Here is a 25,034-nt window from a genome sequence, read left to right on the forward strand (position 1 = left end):
ACAATATCTCAAGGAGGTGATAAGGTGACGTTAAATATTGTCTAAAAAAGCAGCGTCCTGTTGTTAAACCAAAGCACCCTAACTGATTTTGCTTTCTCAGGATAACAAGACCAAAACGTGGCCCCCCAAGGCGCCGTGGCAGCACACGTGCTCTGTGCCCAGCACGCTGCCCAGCCAGAGCACGTCGCTGTACCCCGTGAGCAGCCCCGTGGGCCAGTGGAGTGACACCATGCAGATGCTGCAGTCGCCCATGTGGGCCAGCGAGTGCGGCCCCGCCGGGCTCTCCTCCAGCTTCGCCTACGCCCAGCAGCAGCAGCAGCAGTCCCAGCAGGCCTCCCAGCACAAACAGATCAACAAGGGCTTTAAATCCTTCCCAGTGAAGCACGAGCGCAGACCATCTTACCTGCACCAGTACTGACTGCTGCTCCTACTGCACAGTGCAGCACAGGGCCAAATGGAAATCACGTTACTTTGATTCACAGTGCTGTGTTGGCTCTATCCTGTTTCTCTCTCCATGTGGGATTGAGGGGGTTTGGGTGAGATAGACAAACTCTCGGATTCTGAGTTACAGTGCTGAGCAAATATGGCCAATATGTTTGGTGTACATGAAACAGCCCAAAACTGTGATGTAGAAATGCTTTTAAAAATGTGTAATTGCCTTTACTTTCAAGACATTTTTTTTTTCTAAAAAGAACTGCTGAAGGACTACCATACAAGAAACACTGTATTTTATAGCTATTTTTCATATAGATTTATAGTTAAAACATCTTACTGAAACACATTGAATATGTTGAAGCAAATATATAGTGGTCACTTTGCTCAACACTGTGTTTAAATTTATAAAGGACAAGCTGTAGAACCTTTGTATTCTCCATTACAGCCTGTGGGCAGCTTTTTTACAATGAAGTGCAACAGCAGCTTTTCCTGTGCTACACAAGCGAGTTCATTTGGGAACTGCTGCAGAAACAGTCACAAAACTGAGTTTTGTGGCAGTTTCCTTCCTCTAGGTGAAGATCAGCAGAACCACTCAGGCTTGTGTTGTCAACATGACCTGAGCTGCTTGACATGGATGGCACCTCTGTGGACAGAGGGACCCTGGTTCTGACACAGCTGTGTGGGCAGAGGGACCCTGATTCTCACACCTGTGTGGACAGAGGGACCCTGGTTCTCACACCTGTGTGGACATTGGGGCCCTGGTTCTCACACAGACCCTGCCCTCTGGCTGCATTTGGCCAAAGGCACTCTCCACAAGGTGCTCCTGCAGTGTGTGAAAGCAAAGCCTAAGAGACTACTTGCATTTATTTAAAGTCTTATTTCAGATGCTACAGTTGATTAAAAATTGTGAGCTGGCTCAGAAGATAGTAAAACTGAAATGTGGGGTAGCAGTTAGTTAAAAGAACATTATTTTTTTTAAAAGGATAAAGTAATTATTTGCAGTCAATATGTGCCATTAAGTGAACCTGTGGAATTAGGAATAATCTTCCAACCAAAGTGGATGGGGGCGAGTGACCGGTGCTTACAAATTCAAGAACAATGGTAAATATGTATACCTATCCCACTGTATATGAATTGAGATTACAGAAGATTCTTTATATAGTTAGAGCTTATTTAAATTTTCATATTTCATCTTTGAAAGAGTCTAAAAACCACAATATTTTCTGGTATAAGAGTTTTGACAGTATTAATCTTATTTTTGTATTTTTCTTAAGTCATATCATTCTAATATGTTAACTACTAGTAAAATGGGTTATTAGTTCTAACTACATAATTTTTCAATGAAGATAAAGCACATTTTTTGGTTTTGGTTTTACAAACTAAGTACATCTATATCTGAAGATACCAAAAAATAAATACATTATATATATATATATATATATAAATAAAAGTATACACAACACTAAAACTATTGAACATTTGGGTATTTAAAACCCATCCACCTTTTTTGTTTGTATGGTGACGGGCTCTATTTGCAGGCCCAGATTGTTACCTTTTGTGCTGTTTGAGGATGCCAATGTTGCCTGTATTTATGATATTGTCACCATGTTTTCTGAAACTTCATACTTACCATGTTTACAAAGATTTGTTTGCTGTACATAGACTTTTTACAGTAATGTGCTTTGCACAATCAGTGTGGCTTCTGTCTGTAAATTGTTAATGGTCTGTACTACTATGATTTTGAAAACCTTCCACTGAAAATGTTAGTGGTTATTTAACTTCATGAATGGTTTCGAGTTTCCTAAATCTTGTTGTTTAGATCTAATATTAAATCCCAAATTTGGTTGTACTTACTTGGTTATTCATACTGACCAAAATGGAATTTAATGAAAACAACTTAATTTCGAACTTTTTTTCTAACAAGTGCCAAAATGATTGCTATAGTTTTTGCAGTTTATTCATAATTACAAATGCTGGCAAGTTTCTGGACCTACATAAGTGAATTGTGAACACAAAGAAAGTTTGTCTGCATTTTGACCACGTGGGTGCTACTCTGTCCTTTGCTTCCGATTGTTCTGAACACTGGTAATTTTAAGAATTGTTGCACTTGGCAAATGAGTCTTGCCCTTAAACTTCACTTACACTGCCAAGTGCAAGGGTTTGGTGCTTAGTTAACTTACCCTTATTGCAGTGCTTCTTGTGAATAGCTAACGCTTCTGAACTGGAACTGTACAGTTTGTATTTTAAAGCTTCTGTAAAAGTAAACTATTTGCTTTATTAAAGATATACATTTAATAGGTCATACCTGTTTAAAATATGCACCTTGCTGAAAATGAGCAGCACCTTAAACTGTAACTTCGGTTTGTAAAGATCTTATTACATTAACATGGGATTATTTAACAGTTTGAAAATTGTCAACTGCCTACTTACTGACTCTATCATATAAAAATGAACTTTATGCACAGTCCAATCTTTAAAGGTGCTTTCTCAGGTGATGTCACAGAAGAATGTAGTACAGACAATGCCTCAGCAGGGTCTTTGAACCAGTAGTGCAGGTAAACATTGCCAAAATCACAATATTTGAATTTTTAGAGTCAGTAACTCTGATGGTAGTAAGCCAAAAGTAAACTCTGTCCCCTCTGCTGTGACCAAGGCTGTTCAGTCACTGTGTGTTAACTGTGGCACTGGAATGCCTATGCAGGGTGTGCAAAGCTGCTTTCCTTACTGGAGAGGAGCATACATGCAGCTGGCCAGCAGTGCTGACAGCATTTAGGAAGCACATGAACCCATTCTGACTGTGCAAGAATTGTTTACAGAGCATATCAAGCACAGAGAAAAAGCCTTAATAAACTTGGGCAAAAGCTTCTAAAATAATAGCTTGGTTTCTCCCTTACACATAATGCTGAGTGGTGTGGCAATCCCACCAGGCCTAGGAAAGTTAACATTTTTGTTTGACTAAATCACGGAGCAGCTCTTTTGTTAATGTATTATATTAATTCAGAATATACTACAATTTACAAAGAACATATTTAGTTTATTTAGCACAATGGTTGTGATACAGGATACAAGAGTCTACTGCATTTATATATGGAACACATGCCCATCTTTGTCATGTTGGAGGCAGGAGTCACCTAGGGTAACATTTTCCTTGTTATTATAGAACCTTACTCATGAAATGGGCTCTGCTTCCCATAGTGCTGTCTTGACAACCAGGCTATTCCCAGAAGTACACTGAATTGAGTTTTTCAGAGGAAAAGGGAATGTGATAACTATCATTCTTAAGCTGTGTTACAGTAACAGGGGAAAAGCTGGCCTAATACTACACTGAAAACTACATTCACATTTTAAACACACAAATACAGATCACTTTTTACCTGCTTTTTTCAAACCCACACCTTGTTTTTCAAAGAGGACTCTAAACTATTTCTACAGCCTCTGAAAGCAGCACTGCTCACATCCAGGTATTGCTGTCAGTCTACAGGCTTCTGCGTCCTGGGCGGGGTGGCATCAGCAATTGTCGCTAAATAAATGAGGTTCCTGTGCAGGATATGCTGGTACCTGTGAGAGGAGGAAACACAGGGTCTGGAAGACGTTCTTTTCTAGACAACTACCCGTACTCGCACTCGTGTACTCTGATCAGTATTAGCAGTTAGGGAAAAAGAAAGCAAACTAGAATAGTAAATCAGGGGAAAATTAGTGTTCTTCTCATTCTGAAGGCCGGTATAAGGCACTGAGCTGCGCTCGGTAGCCGAGCATGTGCTACCACCCGGCTTGGATGGGAAGGAGGGCACGGAGCTGGCAGCCTGACAGCCGCAGAGCGCAGCGGAGCAGGAGCTCAGAGCTGCCCGCCGGGCTGGCCCGAGCAGCCGCAGCGCTCCCCGCAGGTGCCGGAGCGGCAGAGCCGCCGGCTGGGTGTGCACACACGGGCACGGAGGGCAGAGCGGGCCCAGGAGCACTGAGCGAACACCCTGACCAAGGCGGCAGTGTACATCTGTGCTTCATACGCGTCTGAAAACGATTCTGGGGAAATCCCTTCGGAAGGCCACAGCTTCCTGGTGGCGGCAGGAAAGCTCCAGGAGCCCCAGCCGCGTTTGGCTCCCCTGCCCGCCCGTCGGTCACTCACTGCACGCAGTCGGTGGCGCGGCCCTTGTTCTGGTACTCCACGATGCACCGGATCAGCTGGTCGTTCTCCTCCAGCAGCTGCGGCACAGACACCGTCACCGCCCGCCCCAGCTCTGCCCCAAGCGGGCCGGCAGGGTTCGGTCCCGGCCCAGCCCCGGCCCTGTCCCCGTCCCGGCCCCGTGTGGCTCACCCGCTGCAGCGTGTCCTGGTTCACCTCGGCCGCCCCGCGCAGCCGCTCGGGCACGAACGCCACGGACATGGCGGCCAAGGCTGAGGGGGGCGGCCCCGCCCCTGGGCCGCGCACGCGCCGCCGGGAGCGCCCCGCGCCGCCCCGCCCGCCCCGCGCAACAAAGGAGCGCCGCCGTGCCGCTTGTACTGAACAGTTTATTCTGGTTTAAAATAAAAAAACAGAAAGCCTGGCCGGGCGGGCCGGGCCTACGCAGGGTTTGTGTACCCCCGGCCGCGGCTCCCGGCCCGGGTATTTACAGCTGGAACACCTCAGACAGTAAAGAGTTATTGCAACAGGACAGCACTTGCCTCTACGGTCAAAAATCTCAACAGGTGTTCAGAATCATGACTTGTGGATCCCAAAAGGCAGTTGTTAAACATGCAAAAACATTACTAAACAATATTATCTAACTTCTACGGCTGTCAAATACTTGACCTTAATAAGGAAACCAATTACAAAATACTTCCTTGTAGTGCTATACAAAAGTTATAAAATTAAGATTCTATCAACCACTTTTAAATATTCCAATTTTTCAACAGTGCAGTTTTTCACGTCTTTATCACCACTGAACATTCTGAAGTAAAAAAAAATAAATCAGCAAATTAGATCAAAGTGATGTAATCTTTGGATCCCTTTATTCCTGTGGCCTTCATATACATACACAGACACAAATGACCAGGTTTCTATTTCAGCATATCAGAAAGTTGCAACTAGTTATCCAGAATTGGCAAAAAGTCCGTACTGTCATTTGTGACTTTGTGGTCTTAGAACCAGAGTCTCAATGTCTCCAAGCTACGGTCTATCAAAATGCAAACAACTTCAAACACTAAGAATTCTTTAAATTGCTCATGTCTACAGGTATTACAACAAAGTTAACATTTCAAGAATTGACAAATGGAGACAGACTTTTACCCCAGGCATTCCAGGAGAATCACCAACTCGTGTGCCTGGTCCATTATTAAAAAAAGTTAATATTTCTCACTAAGTAAAATTAATTGCAAATCTTGACATATGAAAATTCCTTTTCTCCTTTTTTTGTTTTTTGAAAATATCTCCTTAACTTGGTCAAATCCTGTGATATACCAGAAACTACAAAATCAAATTCTTGCAAGAGCAGTGAAGCGTGTATCCAGTTTTGTGTAATGGAAGAACATTTTCAAAACTTCATTATAGTCCAAATATAAAATCAAACATTTAAGCTTGAAAAGCTGCTAAAGAAAAAGAAACCCAACTAATTCAGTGTTCTTCAGCATATCAACTTTCTGCAATAACAGTATGTTTACCGACTTAAAAATGTTTATTCTTTAAAAAATTAGTTGCTTTTTATACAGCTATACAAAGTTTGTAATGTTTCTTTGGCAATGGGATATAATGGAATTTTACAACTATATAAAAACTTTCCTTTGCCTAAGAAACAGTATTTACTGTGTGTACATATCTGACTGACAAAGCAAGTTTTCTACTGTCCAGCACCCTAGTTGATACAAGAACAACTACCTCAAAAGGGATTTTACAGGATTTCCAAAAAACAACCTTCGGTGGGTCAAAACACTCACAGTATCGACGGCCTTCTGCATACCATTGTCCTTACAACGTGAAGCAATTATCAAATACAGTTTAGTAATAAGAAAAATCCTTTCAGTGATGAAAAAATACTTAAAACTCCATCGAAGTACTGCTTATAATTAACTATACATAAGAAATTACTTATCCTTCTGTCTCAAATATATTTAATGCTTACTTGTTTTCAAAGATGGCCATTTCTCAAAAGTAACTGCATTACACCCCTTTGAAATTAAATAGTTAAATCCCAGTGCTGGTGACAAGTATACAGCAAATTAACTTCATTCTTTGCAGAGATCAAAACTAATTCTCTGATTCAAGAAGATCTAGACGTTCACCTGGTTTGCAGCTTTCTTGTAGACTACGCGGCAACTTTGTTGTCTTTCTAGAGGGAACAAAAGCACAGAGTGAAAATTCATTTTGCAAAACAAACCCTACAAACTCAGCTGGGCAACAGCCCTGGGAGCAGCTGTGCTGTGCTGGCTGTTCCCCATGTGCTGCAGCAGAAAGGAGACCTCAGAGGAGATCAGGGTGGCACCTGGTGAAACCCCCTCAGCCTGGCACTGAGCAGAGCAGCTCACCACTCCAAACACAAAGCACAGCACAAATCCTCAGCCCTTGCACCACCTCCTACCCAACTGGAAAGCAGCAAAACTCTCGTTCAGAAATTCAAATTGCTGATCTTCAATCCCTCATTTCCATTCACATTCAGCTACCCAAAGTTTCTTTAAGTCATAGGACTAACTGTTGAAAATGAATCAACTAACAGGTGAGGGATGTCTCACAAAGAAATGTGCTGTGCCATAACCCTCCAGTTTTTTCATTAAAAAATTAAAATTTCTATTAAAAAATCAGATATTCTTGTTTGTAAAACTCTAACTGCTCATGCAATAAAGTAGCAGAACTTGGTGTTCTGTCCCAGTCAAAACTCTAAAAGCCCAGTTTATCTGAATCAATCTGGATAGCTGTCTGATTCTAACCAGTACACCAGCCTATAAGATTTGTGCCAACTCATTCACAAAGAATTCAAAAGTTTGTTGCACAATGGAAGCGAGTTAAATTACTCCCTCTCATCCTTTATATTTTAAAATATAAATGATGAGAGGGAATAATTTAACTTGCTTAATATAAGTACAAAACTTGGAAAAATGCTTGCAATTTACATCTCTAACACTTGCATTCAATCTGTAGAACTTTTTTTCCCCTTCATTTTCTCCTCCTCCCCGATAGCAGCTATCAAATAGCTACTCAGAGATGTGATGAAAAGCAAACTTTACTTTTGGCTATTGATAGTAAAATGATGCCATGTAACTAAAATTTCAGCATTAATGGACTTTCTAAAAGGTAGCTCAGAGCCCTGCAAAGTAGTTCCAGTTCTAGCAAGAAGTTCTAGTTCACCATCAAACCTAGAGTCAGGAGATAGCGAGTGCTCCTTTCCCAGAGCAGCGGGCCGGCTCAGAGGAACAACAAAGCACTTTATTTACCCTATATTCGAAGTCGGCGAACTCGCGGCCGCCGCGGCCCCCTCGGAATCCGCCGCGGAAGCCGCGGGGGGCGGGGAAGGTGCCCCTGCCGCCGGCCCGGCCCCGGCCCCCTCGGAAGCCGATGACGCCCCTGCCCCTGTAGCCGCCGCGGCCGCGGTTGGGGCGCAGGGGGATGCCGAAGGTCTCGGCGTTCAGCCGCCGCTCCTCGGCCCAGGTGGGTCGCCGCTCCCTGCAGCACAGAACCAACGGGGATGGCTTGAAACGCTTGGGAAGGGAGGGACAGCGCCCTCCGAGAGGGTGCAAACGATACAGGAATCACACGGTAAATCTGCACAGCATCCCTTCCTCAAGAAGCCAGGTGTCTGCCACAGTTCACTGGGCTCATCGAGAAGGAATATGGTACAGAGTCATTAATAATGCTCTAAGAGTTTGCCATACTGAAAAGCACACTCTGTATCCCTGCACCCAGTATCATTTGAAGCAAGAAACAGTTTGCAGTTACAGATGTTATTTTATCAGGCTGTGAGTACAACCAACAACTCCCCCTCCTGCAAGTCAAAAGAGGTCAGCAATCCACATCATCGTGTCTAATAAAAAGGCAGCAGCAAAAGATAAGCTTTAATTCTCCTGAAATGCTATCTGTCCATTTCAACAACACTACTGGCTGAGACAGTTATGTAATCTGCTTAGGAACCATTACCAAAGCAGGGTCGTAATTGATTTAACTAAAGTGTTAATTTAGCAGCAAAGCAAAACAAACAAACCCTCCACATCTTAGTTAATCTGGAAAGGAGATTCTGGAGCCTGTGCATTAAGTTCTTAAAGCCTGGCTCTAAAACCCCTTAAAATACCTTCCCATGACCATATTGCACTTGCCCACAAAGAAATTTTGCACATCTTATTCCCATTTTATTTTTGCCAGCTGCATGTGGAAATAAGCTCTAATCACCTTTGACTCAGAGTTGACTGTCAGTGCTACTCACTGCAATATCTTATGACATAAACATGCATTAAGCAGACTAACAAGCTTCTCCTTGCAGGCCTTACCTATTGTCATCACAGGAAATGTTATCAAAGAAGGATTTGGTTTTGTCATAGTAGCAATTGGGTCCAAGTGGATCTTCCTCATCAGCATTCCCTTCGCTATTTTGGGTATCAACACCTGAGTCACCTTTGTCTTCTCCATTTACAGGCTTCTCTGGTTTCTCAAGTTTATCTTCTGGAAAATAAAAAGTAAACAGAAGCCTAAAAAAACCAGCCTAAAATAACTGTTAAGTTACTCCCAGTCAGAGAGGAACTATATTGCATGCTATAAAAATAATTTAATGTGGAAATCAAATAACTTGACATGTAAATTAGGATGTATTGCTGTCTGGAGGTTTCTATGCTTCCTGTGGGTTTAGTTACCAAAAAACCCTGCAGCAGAACAGATTTGACACCCATCTATTTTCTCCCCTCTTCAGTTACCTCCTTAAGAGCCTCATTCAGAGACTCCTCCTAAAAGCCATCCCATGGTTTTGTTCATCCTTGTTGTCCTTCTCCTTTGCCTTCTGGTTTTGCTGCCATCTCCTCTGAGAATCAGGGCCAGCATTCTGACTTTGTGATGTATTTATTTCCTAATAATGCCTCAAGTTCAACTCACTGTTTTAACCAGTACTGAAAACAAAGCTGATGGTTCAACATCAACAGCTATTGCTATCTTCAAATCTCATTCCTAAATGTCTACAGCTTAAATCTCACAGTGCTGTGCATAAACTACAGACAACCAGCTCAACCTTTCCACATCACACACAAGAACCACCACACTCCAAACATTTCTATAGCTATTTATGGTTAGCATTCCCTTTCTCTTTATTATTCTAAAAAAAACAGTATCAACAGCAAACCATCAACTGATTGAGAAATGATCCAGAAAAACAGGTGAGCACCACAGGACAGATCTTATGGGACTCAACTGGAGTTTTCACTCTACATTGAAATCTGACCATTTATTCCCACCTCTTGTTTCCCAGCCTTTAGCCAATCATTCACTGAAACAGGGAACTCACTGTATTAACCTGCAACAATTTTGTCCAAAAATAGCAGCAGCAGTGCAACAAACAGGTGGCTGGTCACAAGAGAATGAGGTAATCAAAACAGAAGCCTGCTAGAAAATGAGTGCTGGCAGCATGGTTTTTAACTACTCCTGTGTTCCTCTGGAAAAGGATAAAAGCAAGGAAATGCTAGAAACTTTCAAACAAACTCTCCTACATACAACAATGAAGTTCTGATTTAAACTCCTTTGCTTTTGGTCTATAATTGACATTATAATTTTGGTCTAATAATTGAAACCTAAAACATGGATTTTCTTTTATTGCATCCTTTCCAGAATTTTAAAGTAATAAACATTATTGGGACTTCTGGTTAAGTAAACTGCATTTTTAACACAGACTTGTTAGAACTTCACAGATGATATCTGCTAGTTAAAATTTGTTAAAAACTCAAACAGTGACCCAAGTATTTAATTAACATATGACCTCAGTTTACTTATTAATTGGTTTTTAAATTTATTTTTAATGAATGCAAGCAAGACTTAATACTATATGCCTTTTAAAGGGTTGTTCTCCAAGGTAGGATCAAAACAGCAAGACACAGTTTTTCCATACTCAAATCTAAAGCAAAAATTGTTTTACCTTTTAATTTAAGTTTATTATGAAACTCTCTATCAATCTCCTCCTTATTGAATTGTGCATTTGCACTTTCAAAGTCAAAGTCCTTCTCAAACTTCATTGGACCATCCCTCCTGATACCAAATCTTCCTCGGCCCCCTCTGTGACCTCCGCGGCCTCTCCGTACTGCAGGCGCACCTGGAACTGAAAACAGGGAAATTCTCTTTGGTTTTGCTTTGTGGATTGGCTTTTCTCTGAGGATGGTGGAGGGTGTTTTGTGGTTTGGTTTGATTTCTAATTCCTGGGGTAACAGGCTGGGACTTCAGAAGTGCAGGAAGAGAATGCCTGTTGTTTAAAGTCCCATCAGAGCAGCTTGTCATTTGTAAATTCACTCACAGTAATGATGAAAGTGGCACAGAAAACTTAACAATACTAAATTTGTGTGTTAAAGACTCTCTAGAAGTCATTAAAAGCTTTTGGAGGACAAGTTAAAATATTAGTGGCTTTTCAGTCAAGTATATTTCTACAAAGGCCTTAACATAATGCTATTATGTTTAAAATCTGTGATGTAAACATATACTTGATTCATATTTTTATTTAAATTGATTGCTTAGTATAATACAAGAAAATATTTTTCTCTTTAATGTTGACTGCATTTGCTTGCATTCTTCTGGCACAATGCAAAGTTGTTACCCTCTCAAAGCAAAATGTGAAAGAATTTATGTATTTCACCAAATTTTAAAAAATGTATTGGTCTGAAAGCAATGATAGCTATTTCTCAAAACATGATTTACCAATTTGTCGTTTGTTTTCATTTCTGAGTTCATTTTCTGATCTTGAAACCTTGTGTGCTTCAGCTAAAGTTGGAAATAAAAACATGATTTGTTTATCCAATTAGATATTTTTGATCATACTTTTGTATATAGTTGAGATTTTTAAAAAAATCCAAACCTATAAATGTAAATCACATGTTTAAATCATAAAAGAAAAAAAAAGTAATTTAGAATATATGCTTAAATTTAAAAAGAAATATGTATCTAATGCAGGTCTCTGCTGGGCAGCCTACCAGCAGGAAAATTCCTCTGTACTACCCTTTAAAAGGGCACTTTGTATGTGGATGGAAGGAATGAAGCTGTATGAAAACCATCCAAAGCTACCTCGTCTGTGCTCTTGGCTCTCTAGGGATTTTTGGCTTGCAGACACCAAAGGTCTGGTTTGTACAGGACTCCTCCTCCCAACTGGTGCTGGAGTGGGCAGGTGGGCTGAAGCTGTTTGTACAGCTTGTTCCATGGTGGGGCTCCTTCTCAAATGGTCCATCTGAGGGCTTGAACGACCTGGGGGGGAAAAAACCAAACCAAACCCCACAGGGTTAATTCTCATCTACAGAGGTGAGTTACTGGAGTTACTGGTCTCAGCCAATCCAGACTGACAGGTTTATCTGCCTTAGCAGTTAAGGCAGCTGTGTACAAAAAAAAAAAAATATTCTGCACCATCGGATCCATTAATTCAGAATAAAGGATGTTTAGGGATACCCCTTCCCTCAGTCTGTGATGAAATAATGGGTAGGACACCCAATCCCTACCAACCCATTCATGATGTACATTTAGCTGTGGAATCAAGCTTTGGCATTGACTGGAGGTAAAAATGCTCCTCGTGCCCCCCTGGGATGCCAAGTGGGAAGGGGCTGCTCCCAGGGCAGCTGTGATGCAGCTCAGGCACTGCTGCAGGATCCCTGGCACACCAGGACAGTGCCACGGGCTGGGCTCAGGGCAGGGAGGGAGCTGCCCCACACAGCCCTGCTCACACAGGCAGGAGCACCCTCAGCATGGAGCCACTGATCCAGCCAGACAAGCTTACAACATCAAACAGCTAAATCTACTAACAAATTAGAATAAGACTCAAGTCCCAGTAAGTGAAAGAACAAGGCTCTATCTCATTACAAAACTAACAAAAGGAAAACAAAAAATAAACCAAACCCATGAACAAAACAATAAATCCAACCATACCACATTTGCAATTGACAAAGGCAAAAAATATTCCTAAAAGCAAACACTCAGAGAAAACCACAGGAAATGCTGGGGCAGAATGTATGTTCACCCAGAGCAGGCTTTAACTGCAGAAAACCAAACTTGTGTTTCAACAGAGAAATGCTCAGCATACCTTTGCCCCTTGCATTATTCCAACAAAGTAGAATCTATTCTTGGCAACCCACTCAACTAGTCCTAGAAACACTCCTAATGGGTATACAAACCTCAGCTGGAATTTAGGGAAAAAACTGCTCTAAGTGTTTTGCCTTTTAACATGACTGCATAATTTAAAAACAGCATTAGAAATACATCTTGGCACACACTTTGATAGCAAGGAAGAGTGGAAGAGCAGGAAATAATGGGGTTTGGGTTTTTAAGGAGCAATGTCTGCATGAAGGTGAAGGTGTTTAATGTTTAGTTTCTTTTTTCTTTGCCATTCAAATATCATCTGGAATCTCATTTTTTCCAATATTACATAAACTATCTATACAGCTTCTGTTAATATTAAGCTGATTTAAAAGTCATGTCCCCACCTCTACAGGAAATCAGGTCTGCTGTTAATATCATCTAGGTAACTATGCATGAACAGAACTACAGTTAGGAATAAAGATTTTAAAGTTTTAAGCTGAAGGACTTCCCATTTTACTCAGTATGAAGTATCTGCAGTTCTGCCATGTTATTTACAAAACTAAATACTGAATTTCCACATGTATCTGTTTGCTAACACCATTTCACTTAATTAAGCCCTACTTCTCAGTACAGGTGCCTTAAGGGTAACAATGAACGTGTTACTGCCTGCAGCACTCCAAGATGTAGAGAAAACACATTCAAAGAGCAAACACAAAACCTCTCAGTGTCTCCTGGGTTTAATACCAAGTGTTTTCATGAGAGAATTCACTGTTTGGTTGGTGTTTCTGGCAACCACCAAAATCACATGGACACAGCTCATCAAAGAAATACTGAAGTCACTAAAAAAGATTTTACCTTGAGACATCTGTGTTTTTAGTGATCTTGCATCTGTTGTAAACGCAGAACCAACTGCAGTGCTTTGGGACATGCTAGCACTGCCTGAAGAGTCTGTTCCAAAAGATGTTAAAGAACCTCCTGCTTTGAAAGAAATAATATACTTGTAAAATCTGGTTTAGACTTTTTTTAAACTAGCACTAAATGATTAGTGAAGCTTTATTAGTCAGTTATTCTAGAGTACATGTAAAGCTGCCCTTCCCATACATTTTTAGTTTAATCTAACAGATGTATGCACATAGGCTGGTAACACTAATATCTTGATTTTTCCATCTAAAATGAAAAACAAAAGAACACTTCTAATTTCACCATCAGAAGTATTAACAAAACACAGTCACCTTATGGAGCCATACATGTTACTGGTATATATTTCCACTTAAGATCCTTTCAACAAAAATATGACTGTCACATATTGTTAATTGATACCAAATTATGGCCAAGTCTACAGCCATTCTTTTGCATGGCTAACGTTTTCAGGAGTAGCACTGCTGCCAGAACAGTTATGAGACTTTAAGTTCCTATGAGAAAAACTAAACTGTGAAATAAACTCTCAGGGAGGAAGGAAAGTTGGTTGGTGAGTCTCAGAGAGAATGTGCAGTCTAAAGGAGCAACTAGCCCATGCAGCTCACAAATCCTTCCAGCATCTATTTCACAAACAGCTGAAGGATTGCATTGGCACGTGGTTGCTGAATAATCCAAATCCTTAGTTAAGGCACACAGCACCTGGTCAACCCAACAGCTGTGGGGCTTCTCTACCACTTGTGAAATATAAGGAATACTGGTCCCTCTGAGATAGGTGTTTAGTTCTCAATCATAATTATTTTAAGATGCAGACTACTAAGAACTCTCTACTTTCGAGCTAAACTGCAGAACTAACAGAGATGGAAGACTGGATCTGCCTTAGGATAAGGCACTGATGCAATTCTGCTGACATTCCAGGCAGTGGTTGCTGTCTGAGCACACAGAGCCTCCCTCCCAGGGAAGCAGTGGGTAACCAGTGAACGTACCGACTCCCACGGCGCCGAACTGCTGCCCCACCAGCGGGCTGGGGCTGAACTGGCTGTACGCAGGCATCCTGCCAAAGGGGCCGTAGGAACCCACAGACTGGAATGAGGATGTGCTTGAAGATCCTAGTGAAGACTGGAGACAAAGCACACAACACACTAGCAAAAAGTCATATTTACACCAAAATTAGGAAATAGCTCTGTGAGGCAAGACATGTAGAAACTCTAAAATAAACATTTTCACAAGTATGTACAGCTTACAGACCTGTGGAAACAGCAAGACAAAATTTTGCAATCTTTTCCCTATAACCTCAGACACTCTCTTGTCCAACACACACATATAAACTTTGTTGGCAAATTTAGGAAGTGTCCTGTCTTTTCCCTTGAAGTTCCAAACCCCACAGGTACAACAGGACACCCAAGCATACTGGTGGAGGCTGGGGTTATCACTGTTATTGGGGTTCACAGTAATGCAGCTTCACCACTCTTGACTACACTGACAGAGGGACTTGCGCCAAATTCAATAAAAGTCCGTGGAGAAATGCAAGGGCACATCATAAGGAAGTTTGAGAATTTTATCTACAGAACAGATAAAGTAGAAGATGTGTATTACATGGGATTATCAACCTCCATTTGAAGCAAGAGATTTCCTCTTGCTCTCAGGGATGAATTCTAAGATACTCCTTAGGCACAATCAAAAAGCCAACAAATTTCTGAGAAAACTATTTATCATAGTTTTAATTTATCATTTATGTTTACTGCAAAATGACAGACTAATCAAATCTGAAGGCTTCAAGCTGTAAGCTGCTTTCCCCTCAGAAACCAAGTATTCACTATTCAAATAACTGCCTTATAATATGAAGCCTGTTTAAAAACATAGCTAGATGAAACACTTGAAAGTCATAGTTAGCAAAAAGTGTTAAACATTAAAACAAAAATAAAACTAACAAGCAAACAAAAGCCACTAATTATCTGCAGATATTTCATCATCTACTCCATTTGATTTATACCAAGTCTGATCTTCCCAAGAACTGTGTGTCCTAAGCCAAGTTCCTTCCAAAAAAGGCATCAAAAACGTCATTAGTTGCTTTTGAAAAGACAGCAGCTTTGGTATGTAGTGCACTGTGCTAGAGTTAGATTTCAACCTTCATTTTCACAGTTAAAGACTGTGAAAGGGGAAAATCCTTCCAGAGTTCTTTACATTGGCTTGTGAATGTGATGAACACTTTAATTTTTGAACACTCAGCTGGAGAGCACCTCAGCATTTCCAGCTGTGCCAGGACTCACCTGGACGATGGCAGGGTCCTGTGGCAAGGAGCACTGAGGTTTGGGGGGCTCACACACTGTCAGGTCCTTGATGTCACTGCCACGGAATATGATGTACTCGAAGACCTCATCGCGAGGGGGGATGGGTCTGTCCGTCGGTCTGTCCTCCGTGCCAAAGGAGCGAACTGCAGGGGCGGGGAGGAGACAAACAATGAAACGTCCCACGTTCAACAAAAGGGTTTTGAATATACTGCAGAGACAAACTGCTTTAAATGAAAAGAATAAAATTTCATTGAGAAAAAAACCTTTATTGAATAGGCATCATATTCTTTATCAACTCTCCTCAGACAAACAAGTCATTTAAGCTAAAAAATCTGAGTTAAAACCCAAGCCAAAAGACTGAGACATCACTTATGACATTAATTACATGTTGAATATTTCAGATGTTTTGTGAGGGTAATTTTGGCTGCTAAGTCAATCCTATGAATCAAGAAATAAATGAGTTTACATACTTCGTATTCTGCATTTGCCAAACAGGAAAACTATGCTAATACTACTAAAATCTGGAATATTAAGAATTATCAAATGTGATTTCCTCAAGAGATTCAAAATTTAATAAAACAACAAGAATTCTGTGGTATATATGTACAATTTTTCCCTAAGCAAAATGCATTCTTCTTGCTGGTGTAAGGTTCATATGATGTCATATGATCTCTGCCAAATTAAGCAAACTCACTGAGGCAGAACTATCTTGCTAGTGTGCACCATAGCAAGACATGAAATTCCTTGTATGAATTCCAGCAGCTTTCTGACTGCACAGCAATGCAGCAATGAAGCTCTTCCTTTTGCACTATGTACAACCACTAGCACTGCACATGGGTGCCAGCACTTTGCTGTCACTGCCCTCTCAGAAAATTTTCCCCACCCTCAGACTGCCAACCCTGGGTGAGCATCAAATAAACAAACAAATAACTGAAGAAGAGAATTGTCTCCATGGCCTGGCTGTGTAAGCAAAAACTAAACAATGGATTGAAACCAGAGAGGGCAAAAAACCAAACCCCCAAAATCATGACAGTCACATTCAATCACAATCACAATAACTTGTAGCAGCTTAATAATCCCTCATGACTGTTGTTGGTCCAGCCTTTTAGAAAGTGTTTGTTTGCTTTGCAAGGTATGGGTTATGCTGAGAAAAAAATATCTGTATTTTGCTTTAATTTACCAGAATTAGATTTCCCTCCATTTTCAGATGCATCAACATTTTGGAGACATCATTAGGCACTTATTTGCAGCCAGAGAATCATTAGTCAAGAAAAGCAGAGTCTCCTGTAGAGATGTATAAAGTGATACTGAGTCATTTCTCAGGCTGCACCAGCCATCTTCCATCACTGCTGCTTCTTGTGATACTGCATAAACAGAGCTTAACATCAGGTATTAAATCTTTTTCAGAAGCATAATTCAGGGGTAAAGAGATCATGCCCACACTACAAAGAAAAATATCATTAAGTAGTTACAATTACTTTGTTCATGTATCATCTAGTGAGCTGGCTTTCATTATCTTTTCTGTTTCTGTGCATCTGAAAGTCTGCTCTGAATGGTGCTACCAAGTGTGAGCAATGTAAAAAGGCACACACTGTTCAGCTCATGTCAGTCCTTGCTAGGAAAGGAATCTGTCTTCTTTTCCTCCACAGAAAAAAATGTCTGGAGCTTAAGAATTCACAGAAATTAACTCAAAATAATGCACAGTAGCTTAATAACATTATCAGTGGGTCACGTGCATTCCTGGGTCAATTCATTCCATTGCTTTTTATTCACCAGGCTTTTCTATTTCCCTGGCTTGACCATGGCTCTACCCTCACTTTCTGGCCATCTCATACTCATAAATTATCTTGGACTTTCATTCCATCATTTGACCTGCTGCCTTGGTAAGTAAAACCAAAGTTGATTTTGTACTGCTTCACATTGAAATGTTTCTCTAGCAGCCATTTTCTCTATAAAAGTGCACAAAAATAGCCAGAGTATGATCAGTTAATTACCAAAGGATTTTACTTTCTAGCTAAAGCAAAGAAACTACTCTACAGAAACATCACAGAGAAAGGGTAGTAAGTTGGGGGTTGCATCTTGCCTTTACATGGAAATAAAAATCTGATCAACTGTGGAAAAAATAAGTTTTGAAAGTATGTTAAGTCAGAGCTACATTACACAGGTAAGTATTTCAATATTAATAACCATGTCCCATCATCACACATACAGGAACAGTTCTAACACCCAGCAATTACCTTTCTCCATTCTAAACCAATTAAAAAAGGGAACCACCAGACTTTCATCTACTGGTGTGCTGAAAGAAGTAAAGGGATTTCAGTTATGTTAAAAAACAATCTTTCTCCACACCATGAAATTACCATAACATCAAAAGGAAGCCTTTCAGTGCCAAAATTGAGAATTCATCTTTAAGAGATTCCACTGTCTATGCAGCTAACTCAAGACACTGATAGAGTTGCCAATGGTTTATCAATAAAACACGTCAAGACTTGCTACTAAAAGTTTTGACTCCTCCTTTGCTTCTCCCCTGCCCCAAATCAAACTGGTTTTATCACAGCCTTCTGCAAAATAGAAACACAATTTCATCCAATGAAGATTTGCTCTGCTGGAGAGGGGTAAGCAAACTCCCCTGATTTGCAGCTCAGACTCCTCTCTCACCACAAGCAACCAAAATAACCCCTCCAAGTCCAACTTCCTTTTCAAGCAGGAACCAGAACTGTGTGTGGTGATCTAGGAAGGGTCACCTAGTGAGTCCACCCCAGTCAGGTCCTTCAGAGTAGCATTAAGGAGTTTAAAGTTACTTTTTTTGTATGGCAAAGGCACACCTACCTTTACAGTTTGTATTTTCCTCACTCAGATTAGGATTTAACACAATCTGAGCTCACAAAAGTAAGAAGTCTAATATTAGAATGGCCAGAATAGCAGGATTTTAGAAAGAAATAGCTTTTACCACGTTTTCTCATACTCAGAGTATCAAAAGCACAAGGTATTGGGGCAGCAGCAGGCTTAGAGCTCAGTCTGAGGAAATTCCCCAAGAGTCAGAGCTGGACAATCTCCTTCCTCCAGAACAAGGTGCAGTTCATCTATAGCAAAATACTAAAGAGGGAGAGGAGATTAAAATAAGCACAAAAAGATTGTCGTGTGGAAGGCAATCTTACAACTGCAGTAAATCTAATTAATTTCACCTTGTCTATTTCAGGATTGGTTTTTTATGTTATTTTTGAAAGAGCTAAACTGGCTTAATCACTTGCAAACAAAAGGACAAGCAGTACACGTTAAAAGCAAACTTATTTTTTGTCAGTGTAAATATACACAAGTCAGTAGCTAAATAACTAACTCTCTGGAGCCGATTAATCTATAGACTTGTGCCCAAGTGAGCACATTTTTGCACAAATTTTCACTGTGATATTACTAGTATATGACATTTCAATGTATATTACCATATTATACTACTGTGGCATTCAATGGCAACACTGCAACTTCCCCAGTTAATAGATCTATTACTTGTTGATTAACCCATGGAATCCAGGCAGAATGTCAATGAGAAGTGAAGGCACTGACTCTGCTGCCCACAAGGTGAATCCTGCAGCAGCTCAGGCTGTGCACACACTGCCTCTCACAGAATCACAGAAGTTCAAGGCTGGAAGAGACCTGTAAGATCATCGAGTCCAGCCGATGTTCTAACTGTTCAACTAGATCATGGCAGCAAGTGCCACATCCAGTCTTTTTTTGAATTCTTCAAGGGATGATGACTCCACCACCTCACTGGGTAAATGATTCCAGTATCTGACCACTCTTTCTGTGAAATATTTCCTTCTTAATTCTAACTTACAGCTCCTCTCCCCAGGAGCAGACACAGACACACAGAGACACACACACAGACGCACACACACACAGAGACACAGAAACATACACAGACACACACGCATGCACAGACACACACACACAGACGCACGCACAGAAACGCGCACACACACGCACAGACATGCACGCACAGACACGCACACAGACACACACAGACACATGCACAGACACAGAAACATACACAGACACACGCACAGACACAGACAGACACGCGCAGACGCGCGCACACAGACGCGCGCACACAGACACACATCACGCACACAGACACGCGCAGACACACACGTGCAGACACACACACGCACACGCAGACACACACACGCACACGCAGACACACACACGCACACGCAGACACACACGCACACGCAGACACACACGCACACGCAGACACACACACACGCACACGCACACACAGCAGCTGTCCCTGCTCCCGAGGCACCAGGAGCAGCGCAGCACTGACAGGACACCACCACAAGTGCACGAGTCACTTCAGGTGCCACCTCTGCACCCATCGCAAGCCCTGCACTGCAGCCAAGCTGGGATGCCTGCACAGCACAGCACAGCACAGCAGAGCAGCTCCTTCCCCAGACAATGACCTCAGCCTGCATTCCCTACTCGCAGGGAGATGGAGCAGGCTTTGACAAGAGGAATTCCTCTGCTGTGACATACTGTGCCCAAGTTTGGTTTGGCACACGGGCCCTAACCTTGGAGACGTGCAAGGAGCATGTTACTTAACTGACTAAAAAATACATTCCTAAAAAACTGATAGAAATGTAACCCTTCCCTTGGCTGCTCCCACCCCTGAATGAGCCCAAGCTCAGGATTTCAACTTTCCTCTGTCTGCATTTCTGAGTCTTTCACCTGCAAATAATGCTCTGTAGAAGTCTGGAAGGGAAGTTTTCCTTTGGATGTGTCATTATACCATGGATGATTGAAAATGCCAGAAGTTTAACTACTTCTTAAAACTACCAAAAGCTGTCTCATTAGTATCTATCAATTATCATGGTCCCAGCTGCAACTCTCAATGGTCCAATAACTGCTAAGTGAGAACTGATGCATTATAGCAGAGAAAATATGTAATTGTTTATATATATAATATACATACATATAATTGTTTATATATAATATATATATATAATTGTTTATATAATTGTTTCATAGCTAAGCATTCCCTGTTGTTGAAGGAACAAAGCTTTTTCTGACAATATGGTTGTTCTTACACAACATTAAAAATAACTCTCTCTAAATCAGTGCCTTGAAATAGCAAACCATTATGTATAACTGATATGAAAAATCACATCTCCCTTTTAGTGCCACAACATTTAAGATTATTCTGTAAATGCCCCAGGTAGGGCAGCAATCATTCCAGCAAGAAAACCAACCACAACTTGCAAACTCCTCTTAAACTGCTTGGGCTTAATGATGTTTTAAAAATTAATAACAATTTTTTTTAAAGCTAAGTGTTAACTAGAACCATGAACTAGGACATTTCCAGTTATTTTAACTTGCAGCTTGCCAATAGGAGTGAGTGGGTTTTGGTTGCAGACACTGTCTCTGAAAAGCTGCTGATCCAAAGAGAACATATGCACCAATAACATTAAAGAACCTCAGATGTGTGCACAGCTTGCAGTGTTTGGGATCCACCCTGGATGGGGTTCCCCTGCTATTTAAACAACTACACACACACTCTGTGACAGGATGCACACTTCACCTTCCCAGACTCCAGCTCAGGTTCAAAATGTTCAATATTGAACAGCTCCTATCCCTCTCTGTGAGACAGAGGCCACAAGTTTAGCTCAGTGGAAAGATCACCACGGTGTGAACACAATGCTGATTGGAGAACTGGAGCAGATTGCCCCCAGTAAGGAAAGGACCAGAGCCTGTGCTGGCAACCCCAAACACTCATCTGTGTCTGAAAGCCTCGACTGTTTAAGACAAATGAGGGCATTCCATGAACACAACTTTGTGAGATTAATCTCTGACTGGTTCAGCCCACACAAATCCTACAGCTGGGCAAAGCTGTAGTTATTCAGGACCAGACTGCACCTCTACCTCTGCACTTTAGGTTTCAGTGTCCCCAGTTAGAGCATGAACAATGCTAAGGTGCCCTGCATGCAGTTCAGGGAACACTCATGTCACACACACTCTACACAGCTCAGCAACTGAAAGCATCAAATCTTTTGGGGTTTTTTTTTCTCTCTCTCTGGCAAAAAAAATGATTACATTTGTAGTCATGATTCACAGTAAAGGGTTCTAGTCTGACTTCTGGGGGTTCTAGTCTGACTTCTGGACTCAGCACAAGAAGAAGAGGTGACTATGAGCTGATCAACATAAAGTTCTGCTTCTTTCCCAAACAGAGCTGGCCAGTAATGCAGCACTGCTGCCACCCTCCACAGACACTGTCACACACATCCAGGGCCTGAGCCTGCAGAAACTGAGCACTCTGGAGTGCAGCATTCTGCCCATGAGCACACAGAATGCTCCAGTCTAACATGGGTGTCAGCAGTTCCACATTAATCTCAGGATTTTTGGTTCCAGGTGGCCTAGAAATACTGGTTTATTCTCTTCTGAATCATAACACTATTACAAAACACACATTCTTCAGCTAACTCAGCCAAGTTCTATTAAAGTAAATTCAGTGGTTTAGATTTACATTTCTGATGAGAGCAATGAGAAGAGAGTAGATCAGACTTGTAACTGTAGTTTGATTTATCAAATATGCACACTTTGGCAGATACACCACAACATGACTTAACCACTCTGGAGAAGTCATGCAAAATTGCCTTGGTCAGCACTAAATCAGTCTAATTTTGGACAAGACTATCACAAGGTCCTCAAGGATAGGATTCTTTTTCTATGTGCTTTTGCAGGAACCTTAACAATCACAGCATGCAACTGGAATTTCTGAACATTTATTTTTAATCACAATATCCAGCTTTTCCTTGTATAAACCAAAACCAGCTGTCCTTTCAAAGTAGATAATGCAACTCCAGCCAGGCAGTTTAACCTAAAGGCAACTTTAGAAACGAACAAAAATCACACAGTGAAAGCCAACTCTGCCCCAAAAGCGAAATGTGCAAGGCTGGGACCAAACTCACCGTGAGGTGTTTCAAAGCCCACGTACCAGAGTTTACAAAACAGAGGAATTTATTTCTGAAACAATCACGGGGGGAGGTGTTGCTTGCGAGGAGGGAAGGCCTTAAAGTGACCCAGCGCACAAAGCAGAGTTCCCACAAAGGGCAGCGAGAGCGATCGCACTCGCGGTGTGCAGCAGCACCAGGGAGGCTGTGCAGAACGGAGCGGACCGGCGCCAAGCCTTTCCTGCCGCCAGGAACCGAGCTCTGCAATCCGCTCTGCCCCAGAGATTTCATTCACAAGCACGAAGTTTTCCTCTTCCCTAATGGCTGCACAGACTCTCTGCTTTTACACAGGAATTTAGATTACTTAGCAAGACTTCACAGATGCAAGAAGTGTAAAGGAAAAAAAAAAGCTGAGTGTTGCAGAATCGATTATAAAGAGGTTATTAAAAGTTCTGACTTAATGTTTTACCTTGAGAATGAATTCTCATGCATGAGAAACACTGAAGTCCTTAGGACGCCCAGTTTCAAAAATTCTCTTCTTTGGCCCCAGCTCTCTTCTCAGTAAACCTAACTTTCTTATACACTCACAAAGATCTCTTCTCTTTCCCGATATATAAATGTGTATGTGTATATATATATTATCTTGTGGCCGATAACATTCTCGTACCATTTCGAACTACAGTGTGCCATACACCTCGAAAATTACCAGCTTACGTTCAGCTTTTGTCGGTAATCCAGCACTGAGGAGCCCCCTCAGACCCGAGCTGTCTGCCGTCCTAACATGCAGAGCAGCCCAGTCATACACAGCCCTATCCTCTGTAGGTCTGGAATTCTTAGCGAGGCAAAGAAAACCTCCTTCCAGCCTCCCCCTCCTACTCCCTTTCAGGCACTAGCTGCGGACCGCTTTCACCGCACGGGCTCCATACTCGCACTCCACAGGGAGCAGCTCCGAGCACCCCGGCACGGAGGCGCTGCCGGCTCCTCTCGGCGAGGGTCCCTTCCCGGAGCGGGGCCTCGCAGCGCCGCCGCTTCACGCCAGACCCTCTCTCGTTCCACCTCCCCCGCGGGACGAGGCGGGCTCTGCCCGAGCTCCGCCAGGCCCCGCAGGCCGGGGCCGCTCCCCGGGGCTCCCCAGCGCCCGGCCAGAGCCGCGGCTCCGGTTCCTGGGCCGATCCCGGTGCCGCGGCCTCGCTCCCGTCCCGCGGCCGCGCTCCCCTCCCGCCCCTCCCCGAGCGCCGCCGGGCCCGCTCCTCCGGCCGCCCGCGTCCTTACCCTTGGCCAGCGCCACCGTGGAGTTCTCGGTGTCGATGGTGTACAGGATCCCCTCATAGCGGATCTCAGCCTTGGAGATGAGGCTGATCTTGCTCCCGATGTAGGGCGTCCCCCCGCTCATGGCGCTGCTTCTCGGTCAGGGACACCCCTTCGCCGCTGCCGAGGACTCCTTAAGCTAGGCACAAGTAGCCAAGCAACCCCGCCCCTGAGTCGTAGTAGGCGCTGTCCTCCCGTCGCCCCGAGCCGCCGCTCCCCACACAGCGGAACCCTCGGCGCAGCCCTCGGCGGAGCGCTCAGCACGGCCCGCGCCCCGCGGCTCCCAACATGGCCGCCGCCTTCATCTTCCCTCACAGCGCCCCCCCGCCCGGCCCGCCAGGTGCATGCCGGGAGCGCGGCTACTCTCGCGAGAGCTGCGGGCGGGGACGCTGACTTGGGGGCGGGAACGTCGCGGAGCGGCGTCGGGATCCCGCGCGCGACGGCGGGAGCGGAGCTTCGGCACCGCTCGGTCCCGTTCGGCTCTGCCCGGCCCGGCCCGGCTCTGCCCGGCACCGTCGGGCCCTGTTCGCTTCTGCTCGGCACCGCTCGGTCCCGTTCGGCTCTGCCCGGCACCGCTCGGCACCCTCGGGCCCTGTTCGGTTCTGCTCGGCACCGCCGGGCCCAGTTTGGCTCTGCCCGGCACCGCTCGGCACCGTCGGGCCCTGTTCGGTTCTGTCCGGCCCAGCTCGGCACCATTCGGCTCCGTTCGTCTCTGCCCAGCTTGGCTGTGCTCGGCACCGCCCGGCCCAGCTCGGCCCTGCTCGGCTCTGCCCGGCCCCGTTCGGCCCTGTCCGGTCCCGCTCGGCCCGGCTGTCCGGTGTGGTCGCTGGGCAGCCCCGGCCCTGGCGCAGCCCCGAGCGGTCACCGGGCAGTGACAGCAGCTTCGGTGGTTTGGGGGTTCGGGGTGTTTGAGGGGCCCGCCCGCTGAAGGGCAAATCCCGG

At 43.3% G+C, this 25,034-nt stretch overlaps 3 protein-coding genes across 6 annotated transcripts in view; 1 reads left to right on the plus strand and 2 right to left on the minus strand.

Annotated features, from left to right (window-relative positions):
* The window catches only part of GARRE1 (granule associated Rac and RHOG effector 1), a 61,145-nt gene extending 57,775 nt beyond the window's left edge, over positions 1-3,370 (plus strand). The window contains exon 14 of the mRNA XM_058033893.1: positions 101-3,370. Within this exon, the coding sequence (XP_057889876.1) occupies positions 101-418 (318 nt within the window). The 3' untranslated portion in view covers positions 419-3,370. The remainder of the gene's footprint in view (positions 1-100) is intronic.
* A 78-nt stretch (positions 3,371-3,448) lies between these two features.
* SS18L2 (SS18 like 2) lies at positions 3,449-4,838 on the minus strand. The gene is made up of 3 exons (XM_058033948.1): positions 4,748-4,838; positions 4,559-4,635; positions 3,449-3,993 (listed from the first exon to the last, which is right to left on the minus strand). Exons 1-3 carry the CDS (start codon positions 4,814-4,816, stop codon positions 3,906-3,908), a joined length of 234 nt encoding a protein of 77 aa, XP_057889931.1. The 5' UTR covers positions 4,817-4,838; the 3' UTR covers positions 3,449-3,905.
* Positions 4,839-4,921: 83 nt separating this feature from the next.
* On the minus strand, positions 4,922-24,403 carry LSM14A (LSM14A mRNA processing body assembly factor). Of its 4 annotated transcripts, none has more exons than XM_058033932.1 (10): positions 24,057-24,403; positions 15,823-15,986; positions 14,539-14,671; positions 13,493-13,612; positions 11,639-11,815; positions 11,276-11,338; positions 10,506-10,685; positions 8,881-9,052; positions 7,834-8,062; positions 4,922-6,734 (listed from the first exon to the last, which is right to left on the minus strand). In XM_058033932.1, exons 1-10 carry the CDS (start codon positions 24,175-24,177, stop codon positions 6,711-6,713), a joined length of 1,383 nt encoding a protein of 460 aa, XP_057889915.1. In that variant the 5' UTR covers positions 24,178-24,403; the 3' UTR covers positions 4,922-6,710. The 4 variants fall into 4 exon arrangements, with proteins under 4 accessions (XP_057889915.1, XP_057889914.1, XP_057889913.1 ...); XM_058033931.1 differs by having other exon boundaries at positions 13,493-13,615; XM_058033930.1 differs by lacking the exon at positions 11,276-11,338.
* Positions 24,404-25,034: the final 631 nt, after the last annotated feature.

This window comes from Melospiza georgiana, chromosome 14, assembly GCF_028018845.1.
Source record: "Melospiza georgiana isolate bMelGeo1 chromosome 14, bMelGeo1.pri, whole genome shotgun sequence".
In the NCBI taxonomy this organism is placed as follows: Eukaryota; Metazoa; Chordata; class Aves; order Passeriformes; family Passerellidae; genus Melospiza; species Melospiza georgiana.